The 11,244-nt window shown below is 34.3% G+C and overlaps 1 protein-coding gene across 1 annotated transcript; it reads left to right on the top strand.

The window, feature by feature from the left end:
- Positions 1–5,769: 5,769 nt before the first annotated feature.
- Positions 5,770–10,268, top strand: LOC107619528 (uncharacterized). The gene is made up of 6 exons (XM_016321819.3): positions 5,770–6,004; positions 6,401–6,727; positions 7,721–8,213; positions 8,459–8,623; positions 8,777–9,216; positions 9,311–10,268. The coding sequence occupies exons 2-6, from the start codon at positions 6,407–6,409 to the stop codon at positions 9,926–9,928; spliced, it is 2,037 nt and encodes a 678-aa protein (XP_016177305.1). The 5' UTR covers positions 5,770–6,004; positions 6,401–6,406; the 3' UTR covers positions 9,929–10,268.
- The last annotated feature ends 976 nt before the right edge of the window (positions 10,269–11,244 follow it).

An 11,244-nucleotide genomic window follows, 5' to 3' on the forward strand; every position in this document is an offset into this window, starting at 1 on the left:
TTGAAGTTTAGGTTATAAAATTAAATTATGTAGGAATTTCTGAAAACCAGAAACTCTGGTATGTATGCGTACGCATAGACCAGAGCATGTGGGGAAGCTCATGCGTATGCACGAGGGGTGTGCGCACGCACACGAAGGGAAGCTCGTCTGGTGAGTGCGTACGCACAGCAATGATGCATATGCATGATGCCCTGGTTTGCACTAAAACGCTATTTTTAATCGTTTGACCTTCCTAGTAAGCTTGTAAACTTTCGTAACCACTATTTTGTTGAAAATTCATAATTTTTGAACTATCAATAATTTCTCTAGCTTTTTCAAACCTCTAAAAGCCTTGTTTAAGGTCTAATAACTAGGTTTTAGGCTACAGAGTAATGGTAAGTATGTTAAGAAAGGTAGAATTGGTATTGAAGGAGATTTGAAAAGTGAATGATTAGCTTGATGAGATATTAAATGTGATGAATGAGACATGATTAAGAATGATGAGGTTTGATTTGTGACTGTGAATGGAAAGTTTATTGATTTCTTGTCAAGAATGGTGGCATAGTCCTACTTGCTCAGTGCGTAATGGATGTGGGAAAGGTGAAAAGGCACACTCTTTCATATTATTTTTCCCACATTTTTCTCTAGTTGCAAAGTGGAAAGGCACACTCCTTCGTGATACCTTCAAGAGAAAGTGGAAAGGTACTCTCCTTTGTTTATGATTCTCCTGGGGATGCGCAACCTAGAGACCATATCCGGGTTAGCTACCGAATATGTTGGGTTCTGAAAGTTTAACCGACACGTGAGTTCACGGCCAGTAAGATTAGGCATTCATCATATGCATTTGTGTGTTTTGTATGAGTTTGCCTTCATTTTAGCTTGTCTAATTGCTTAACTGTGGTTAACTGTTATCTGATCTGTTGTTGTAACTGCTATCTATACCTGTGTTTTCTTTGTCTGTTTTGTATGTGTTTGTATTCTGAGAGAGCCCTCATGTGGTGGAGGCGTGATGAAGGTTGTTCTATGCATGGTGGTTGGGAAGTTTGAAGGAGACAGAAAGTGAATAATTAGCTTAGAACTGGAATTCCTTAGATAGATTATCGAGATTTCTGGTTTGGTATAAACTTTAAGTTTGATCTAAGTTGTCAAAGTTCTAGGAATGTCTTTGGATTTTCTGCGACCTTATATATTATCTATGTGGGCACCTTTACCATGTTGAGAACCCTCGATTCTCATTCCATACATATTTTGTTATTTTTTAGATGCAGGTTGAGAGGCACCTCGCTGAGCATTCTGGAGATCCTTTGGGAGCGAAGAACTATGTTTTGGGCCTTTACTTTTTGTGTTTAGATTGTATATATGTAGTTAAGTTCTCTTCTGTATATAACTTGTATGTTTGTCCCTCTTAGAGGTTGACTTGGAGAAACAGATTTTGTACTTTGTTTTCTGGCATTCTTTTGGGTTATATATATATATATATATATATGTAAACTGTATGTATGTAAACTCTGGCTGGCCTTAGCTTCACAGGTCTAGTTTGGAGTGTAATATTTATACCTTTTGGAACTCTAATCTTTATATATGTTTATCCTTTTTTTCGACCTTGTTTATCCGTTTTACACTTAACCGGACGTGAGTGATGTGATCTTCTGTGATGCTTTTGCTTAGCTTCTTTTTCAAGGCTTCTAGTTACAATTTATTTCAATTATACTTATATACATCTTTTGTTTTAGAAGTCGTAATACCTCACCACCTCTGATTTATGTCTTAAGTGTAAAGCTCCATGTGGTAGGGTGTTACATCATGCATTCAATGAAAAGGATTAGAGGTAGAAAATGCTATATGGCAATAAAAATTGATTTTGAGAGGGCCTACAATAGGGTTAGGTGGAGTTTCATGAATCATAGACTTAAAGAATTTGGATTTCCCCAATGGTTGGTCAACATCATCATGAAAGGGGTCATTACGGTCAACTACGTGTTATGGAATGGTAGTAAAATAGATAATTTTATCCCTACAAGAGACATTAGGCAAGGAAACCCTCTATCTCCTTACCTATTTTTTATTTTCATGGATAAATTATTCCAACTTATTGAAAGGAATATGATTGATGGTAAATAGAACCCGTTTGAATTTGGAAAAAATGGGACACAACTGCTCCATCTAATGTTCGCTGATGATTTACTCTTTTTCGCGAAAGCAATAACACAACAAATGGAAAACATCAAAGGACTTTTGTGAGGCAGCTGGGCTGCAGATTGATAACAATAAATCATCTATTGTGATTTTTAAGAATACTCCAACATCAACCATATTAAAGATTTTGAAAAACTCTGAGTTTAAAGAGAACAAGACTCTGGGAAGATACCTAGGAGCAATGCTCAACAACAACAGAAAAGGAAAAGACGATTTCAACGTGGTCTTGGAAAGAATTAATGGCAAGTTGGAAGGTTGGAAGAGTAAAGTATTATCTTTTTCCGACAGAGTTACGCTAGCCCAAGCCGTCATAAGTCCTGACATTCATTTTGACATGCAACACGATAGAGTTTCCAAAGCTATTTGCAAAGAGATAGAGAAGGCACAGAGAAATTTCATATGGGGAGACACAAAAGATAAAAGAAGACTGCATGCCATTAGTTGGAAAACCCTATGTTTATTGATAAGGGCTAAACACTGGTTTAGAAATTCACAAATTATAAAGCTCAAGTTTCGTTGTAGCTCTAAACTGGAATTCAACATTCTTCAAAGTTTAGTTAAAACGTCACAAAGTTTCAAATCAATAACCGGGAATTTAATCTTGGGTCGTTCTCCCTAGGAATTGCAATCGAGTACTCATCGTTGGCTATGAGAGATCAGAGATTTTGATTGCAATAAACAAAAATATAAATAGCAAAAAATTAAATGAGCAAGTAATAACTAAATGGCAAAGGGAATTAAACTAAGATAATTAAGGAAATTAACTAAGAAAGATCTTGGCAAGGGTTTATGGTTAAGGATCACTATCCTTGTCACTAACCACAACATGATAATTGCAAAGAGCAAACCTAATTTGTCAACCTCTAAATGGGGAGAAAAGTCAACCGGGATTAATTAATCCTAATTCATAAGTCCTAATCAACTTACTAATTGAATTAGCAAAAGATTATCGCCAACGAAAACAAGATTAATTAAAATCTCTAAATTATCAATCAACTTATACATTAGTAACTCAGGTCACCCAAGTTACTAACCTAAGCCAAGAATGCAAAATTCTACTCTAAAACTAAAAGAGATATTTTATCAAACACTTGGTAGGTATAAAAAAAAGGCATCATAAATTGCATGAATTAATAAAATCTACAACTATCCAATGCAAGAAAGTAATAATAGCAACTCCAATAAACAATAAGAAAACATAAATATCAAATTTATTAAAGGAAAATTCAAATTCAACAAGAGTTCATAAGCTAAAATGATATAAACAAGATCAAATAAGAAAAAGTTAATAAACTAAGGTAGTAGAACAAGAAAATGTAATTAAAATTAAACTAAAACAAGATTAAAAACTAAAATTAGAGAGAAAACTAAGTAAAATCCTAGGAATTCTAGAGAGAAGTTGGAGCTTCTCTCTCTAGAATTTATCAAAACATCATAATAAAACTAAAACTAAGACTACCTACTCTCAAACTCATTGCATTTTTCACTTAAATACTTTTGAGCTTTGGGCCTTTTTGTGGTCCAAAAATAAATATGCATGTGTTTCATTAAACAAAGCACGTGGTCCCGTCTCACACACGCGGAAAAAGTTCGCGCACGCGAGGATTTCGCGTATGCAAGGAAGTATGTCTTGTGCAAGTAACTCGCTCACGCGTGGAAAGGCCACCTGTGCAAATTGCTCGCTTATGCGAGAGATGTCCGCTCATGTGAATTATCACCCGAATCGCTTTCCTAATTCGTTTCGTTGCTCCATTCTTTTCAATCATTTGAAACCATTAATACACAGTAACCCTAAAACACTTAAATAAATTTAATCATGGCATTGAATGGCATAAAAATTAATGATTAGGAGCACAAAAAAATATATTTTTCACACACAACTTCATCAGAAGCAATATTTAAAAAACTCATTTAATTGCCCAAAATTATACAAAAAAGTTGATAAAACTCTATGCTTTTTAGCACAATTTATGACAATACAATGGAGTTTATCATTTACCAAAACATGATGGAGGCTTAGGATTTAGGAACTTGGAGTTAATGAACGAGGCTTTCTTATACAAGCCATTTGACAACTAAAAGAAGACCTAGATGCCTTATGGGCTCATATTCTCAGTAAAAAATACAACAATGGAAACACATTCACTGCTATACCTTCAACTAGAAAATCATATTCTAACCTATGGAAGTAGCTCGTCAAAATTTGGCCAAAATTCCACAATCATACCATCTCTTTTGTTGGAAATGGAGCAGCAACGAAGTTTTGGCATGACAACTAGGTCGAAGGGGGCTGGAATCCTACAAAAATTTTCCCCCCAAATTGATGTAGATGAGGAAAGCGTCGTGAGAGATTGGAGTGATAAAAGAGGAGAGTGAAACGTGACGAAACTTAAAACGTACCTTCCTGAAGATGTGTGTGCGAAAATTGTTTCTCTCCCTCCTCCGAAAATCATCAACGGAGATGATCGACAAGGTTAGATCCATTCAGATGATGGAGCGTTCTCCATAGCCGCCATCTTCAAAGCCCTAGCGAAATGGATGCAACCCATAACCACTGTCTGGACCACTATGTGAAAATGGAAGGGACCCCAAAAAACTAAGACTTTTATGTAGAGGCTTTTGCACGACTGCATCCTCACAAACCAGAAGAAGGGAAAACTGTTTGGTGGACGAGGAGATTGTGCATTTTACCCATACCAGGAAGAGGATGTTATGCATGCTATGAGAGATTATAGGAAAATAACCCTAATTTGGATTACACTTATCAATCCAAGATGCATGCAATATTTTTTTGAAGCCAATATCGAAAAATGGGTTGAGATGAATTTAAAAGAACAACTCGATAGAGACGAATGCAACAATTGGATGGACACTTACATCACAGCAACTTGAAAAATGTGAAATTGGAAGAATAGAAAAATACATGAACAAGGTTATGAAAGACCACCCCAACCTCACTGAGAGATCTTGAAAAAAATAACGAAGATAAATGAAGCGTTTGAAAAGAGAAGGAAATAGAACATAGAACATTTTCAGATAAAAGGAGGAAAAACATATAAAGTGGAACCCTCCTATCTAAAATTAGGTGATACTAAACACTCATGGTTCAAGACATAATGAATCAAAGAAATCTGGATACGGGGGACTCATCAGAAATCATGAAGGCAGATGGATAAGGAAATTTTTCTATTATATTGGGGACTGCACAGCATATAAGGCAAAACTTTGGGGCATTCATCAGGCACTCAAAATAGCTTAGACTTTGGGTTTAAGAAGAATAACTGTTAAGTGTGATTCCAGAGCAGTGATCGCAAGTTTGAATGGAAATAAAAATTTAGCCAATCATTCCAACGTTTTTTTTAGAAGTATCCAACAATGGTGAGAAAAGGACTGGGAGATTTATTTTGTAAATATCTATAGAGAAGGCAATATATATGCAAATTGTCTAGCGCATAAAAATTTAACTTTAGAGTTTGAATTACATTTATCTTTTTCTGATGATGTTAGAGGGTTTTCTTATCTCGTTTAGTTTGTATTTTAGTCTTTTTGGACATTAGCCCCATTTTCTCAAAAAAAAAAATTGATAATTTGATACACAAATAAATTGATGATTGGGTGAAAATAATATAGATCTAACGGCTCTTATTTGATTGCATTTTTTTATTAATGTTGATCCAACTTATTATGCAAAAATACTGGACAAACCTAACATGCCTGGTAATATGGACTGCTGATTGGTGAGTTCCTTCATACATCTATTTGCTGCCAGCGTTGACTCAGAAAGACAGTGCTGAGTTCCTACATCTTTATGCTGCCACTGTAATACAAGGTATTGATTGACAACAAGTTCTTGTTCTGTTTCACTCAATCTCACTTTCTCAAATAAAGTTTTCTTGTTCTGCTTTAATCAATCCCACTTTGATCTTCTTTAATCTTTACTCAGACACTTCAAAATTTTAGGCCAACTATTTTATTTATTAAAATATTTATCAACAAAAAGAATTAGTCACTATAATTAACGATAAATATCCGAACTGAAAAAAAAAAATCTCACTTTCTCAATTATGCACTCTCTATGTGTTGTGTATGTTATGCAACCTTTTGCTTGATGTTCTATTTTTTTTTGCTGCATTTTTTTTTTCAGCACTAATACTAGCAAAACTGTATTTTATTGTTGCTGAATATGAACACTTGGTATTAAAGCTCCATTGATAATTTCTTCAAGGTGACGATGACTTGCACTAGTCTTTCCTTATCTGCCGCACCAAAATTTTCTGGGGACAAGTATGATTTCTGGAAAATTAAAATGAGACGCTTCCTAGTGGCAAATGAATTGTGGGAAATTGTGGACAATGGTTTTGAAGTTCCAGTAGCGAACGCACAATTAAATGATGGGCAACAACAAACTTTGAGAGAAAATTCCTCTAAAGATGCAAAGGCTCTCTTCACCATCCAATCTGTAGTCTCAGATAAAGTTTTTCCAACCATTATGAATGCCACTACAGCCAAGGAAGCCTGGGACACATTGCAGCTTGGGTATCATCGCACAAAGGTGAAACTCAATAAACTCTAAACTGTGAAAAAAGATTTTATATATATGAATATGAACATGTATTTTCTTTTTTTTTTTTTTAAATGTTTAGTGCGGATTCTGTTAAAGGTTTCTCTGCTAAAATATTAGGATCTACAAACTAGATGAACTTATATGCAGATACAGTCTCTAACGACTAACAAGCATATTGTTGAATAACATGTTACTTCTTTAGGCTAAATTTGTATCCATATTCACTGCTATTGAACTGTGCTTAGAAGCACATGATGAGCAGAGAATTAATAGAACTGAAAGCTTGTCGAAGGGACATACATTTCAGTCCAAACATAAGCAAGAGATGAAAAATCAGTATTTAGGGTCCCTTTGGATTTTATCTGAAGACAGGAGATAGGCAACTACAAAAGGTTAAAAATGTTTTTGCATTGTCTTCAGAGTACAGAAACTAAAATCTTTTGTCCATCCCATGAATGGAGAACAGAGCACGACAAAGAATTTTCCTTTGCGAGGATTTGTCCTAAATGTTTGTGATTTTTTGTAAAAAATAGTCTTAACGATTAGTTTAGTTGTATTTAATTTTGTCCATGATATTTTTTATTTGCGTCAAAATTACTCATGGACACTAATTCTATATAAAATGCTGGAGACAAAATTAAAAAGTTTTAAAAGATAGTTTTGACACAAATAAAAAAGTTAAATGAAATTAAATATTAAAGGTATTTTTAAAAAAATTACAAATTGTTAATGACAAAAAATATGCTTTATCATTTTTTTTTAATTCCAACCTTACCCTATTTACACCCAACATGTGAAATAGTCCTGAAAACTTGTTAATATTAAACATAAGAATCATAAAAGTTCGAATAATACAATCAAACACAAGTCAATCTTTATTACCTTTGCGGTGGAATTGTTGGAGCAAGCATAATATATATGAAGATCAAGTATATATTATAGTTGCTGAAAATAATGCGGATTATGATTCAATTGAAACAGGAAGTGAGGACGGATTACAATCCAGAATACGCACGATTATATGCAGCATTGCGCACTGGTGATTGGGACGGCACTCGTGAATTTCTTAACGGGCATGAGGGAGCATTGACCGCGAGAATTTCGCACGAGGGTAAGAGAGCTCTTCACGTTGCAGCTCTATTCGGGCACCGCCACATCGTGGAGCAACTGTTGCAGTTAATGTCAGCAGACAACGTTAAACTGAGAGACAATAGAGGACTCACGGCTCTTCATGAAGCTACTTACGGTAAAGACGTCCAGCTGGTAAAATGCCTTGTGGAAAAAGGCAACAGGGAATTACTTACTATTCCTTCAAACACTGGTTGGATTCCCCTCACACGTGCTCTTAGCGTTGGTAACAAGGAAATGGCTGCTTATCTTTTTTCAGTCACACCATGGGAAGAATTAACACCTGAAAAGGGATCTAATGGGGTTAGAATTCTCATCATGTGCTATTATTCTCAGATATTGTTAGGTATTAGCATCTATCTAGGAATTCTATTTTCAATTAAATAACTGTAAGCCCATATTTGACGTAAAGAAAAATCCAGGGCCATTAATTTTTATTTATTTTGGGTTTTTTTTTTCTGAACATCAATTAATAAAAATAAATTGATAACTAAGTGTTGGCCAAAAAATTTTTTAAAATGAGAAAGTTGATAAAAAAATATTAGTACATAATAATATATTGTTTTCTAATTTTTTATCCTTGCACAACAGATAAGGCTCTAGAATTGTTGCGTTATTGCCCAAAGTTAGCAGTAATACCGTTACCAGCAAGCCATCGTGGGCGTGAATCAACTCTTTTGGAGGCTTTGGCAAGTGTACCTTCTGCCTTTCCTAGTGGGCGTCAACTCACGTTCTGGGAAAGATGGATCTTTAGAAGTGAGTATAATAACTACCCTTAGTTAAACATTACGACGTACTTTATATAATTGTATTTGCTATTCTCAATCGTCCTTATGGATTTAAAATTAGTAAGTTTTGAACCTTTGTTGTGCTGGTGGGACTGACTTCTCTCTCAATCTGTAATTATAGGAAGACGGAATATATGCAAGGTTGATAAATCAAAGTTAACCTATAAGCACCCTCGTGAGCTTCTAGAGATTGCATGTAAAGAGCTATTCAAATTAAATATAGCAGAACTTGAAAATAGTCGAGCACATCTCGCAGTTATTCAAGCTGCCAAAATGGGGATCCCAGAGTTTATCAAGGAAGTGACAAAGGAGAACCCACAACTCTTCTGGGGATGGCCAGACGAAAATCCGAGAAACGCTATATTTGTTGGTGTTGAATATCGCCAAGCCAGTGTTTTTGATCTTATTCACGGTACGGTTTGGAAAAATGCACTTGCGGAGATGAATGACTGGAATGGTGACACTCTGCTTCACATGGCAGGACTGTTAGCTCCGAGCGCACAGCTTCATGATATCTCTGGTGCTGCTTTACAAATGCAAAGAGAATTGCAGTGGTTTAAGGTCGGTACTCAATCAATAAAAGTTAGTTAGTTAGTTAGTTATATAATATATTACATGTATGTGGTGGTTATTAATTGGTTGCTCACGCGTTCAGGAAGTGGAGAGTATCACGCCAGCTCTAAGAAAGCAATCTCTAAACAACGACAAGAAAACTGCTCGACAATTGTTTACAGAGGAACACAAAGATTTGGTGAAACAAGGTGAGAAATGGATGAAAGGAACAGCCACTTCATTTAGTCTTGTAGCTGCTCTTGTAGCCACGGTGGTTTTTGCGGCTGCATTTACAGTTCCAGGTGGTAATGACCAGATCACAGGTTACCCTATTTTCTCAAAGAAAAAGGCATTTGTGGTGTTTGTATTATCTGATGCAATATCGCTCTTTTCTTCTTCAACTTCCATAATCATGTTCTTAGGCATTCTCACTTCCCGTTATGCTGAAGATGATTTTCTCAAGGCATTACCTGTGAAGCTTATCACAGGCCTTCTGACTTTATTTATCTCCATGGCATCCATGTTGGTAGCATTTTCTGCGGCGCTCTTTGTTGTGCTTCACGGGAAAGCATGGATTGTTATACCTTTAAGTTTTCTTGCTTGTGTTCCAATTGCTTCCTTCATTTGGTTGCAGTTTCCACTTTTTGTGGAGATCACAATGTCAACCTTCGGGCCAAGCATCTTTGATAGGAATGCTAATAAGCACTGGCTCACTCGATAATTCACTGCCTACCAGCCTGCTTCTTCTCATACTGATCCAAGTCCTTCAATTAAAGAGCAGAGAGCAGAGAGCTACCAGTTTGAGCATAGTTAAATTTGAATTTTTCTTTTGCATGTTGACCAAGTTGTAATTTGATGCCATAAACATGGACAAATCATTTATCATTATGCTTATGTCATATGCGGTGTCTTATGTTTTTTTTATAGTGAAATTATGCTTTGATACCTACTTTCAGATTTTGTTGTTTTGATGAACAATGCACCGTATTACATATAGCAATTATACAGTTGCACTTGATGTACAAGCTAATGTTATATGAATTAATTTGTTTTTGGTGCTAGTATGCTATATGAATATTTATATTTTAATTTGTATATATTTACAGATTTAATATTGTTAAAGTATTTAATAATTAGATTTTATGGCTTCTTATTCGAAATGAGGTAGCCGATCATAATGTTCTCATGTCAGAGTTTGCAGAACATTCGACTTTTACATTACCTCGTCTCCCAACCACATCATCTGAGCACAAAAATTATGTAATCATATTCTAATTAGTATCACTAATAATGAACGAACGTGTTGCAACATAAGCAAAAGTAATTAGCAATTTCACAATGATTACTCGAAAGCCATACATAAAACTGCAGATGACTGAAAATTAATCTAAATTACGACTTATATGTTGGTAGCAGCAGAAAAGGTACTTTGACCTCCTGATTCGGGATGTATCCATTGGTGCAACACCAACCATAAACCCTAAATATAAAATTAGGGTAATTAATTTTATATTAATTGGGAATTAGGAGGTAATAATAATAATAATAAGTGTAAGAACTATAAAAATATTGTCAATATTAAGAGTTAAGGTACAAACTCTACAAAAGACTACGTAAATTATCATATATTTGTAAATAAATATTAATAGGTATTTGTAAATAAAGAAATGTTATTTTATATATTTGTATTTTATATTTAAATATATTTTATAATAACTAGGGTAATTAATTTTATATTAATTGGGAATTAGGAGGTAATAATAATAATAATAATAATAATAATAATAATAATAATAATAATAATAATAATAAGTGTAAGAACTATAAAAATATTGTCAATATTAACGAGTTAAGGTACAAACTCTACAAAAGACTACGTAAATTATCATATATTTGTAAATAAATATTAATAGGTATTTGTAAATAAAGAAATGTTATTTTATATATTTGTATTTTATATTTAAATATATTTTATAATAACTATGTCTAATTTAGTTACTGATTCATGTAGTATGATTAAAAATTTTAAATTTTTTC

Source organism: Arachis ipaensis, chromosome B9 (genome assembly GCF_059453495.1).
Source record: "Arachis ipaensis isolate K30076 ecotype BB chromosome B9, ASM5945349v1, whole genome shotgun sequence".
Lineage (NCBI taxonomy): Eukaryota > Viridiplantae > Streptophyta > Magnoliopsida > Fabales > Fabaceae > Arachis > Arachis ipaensis.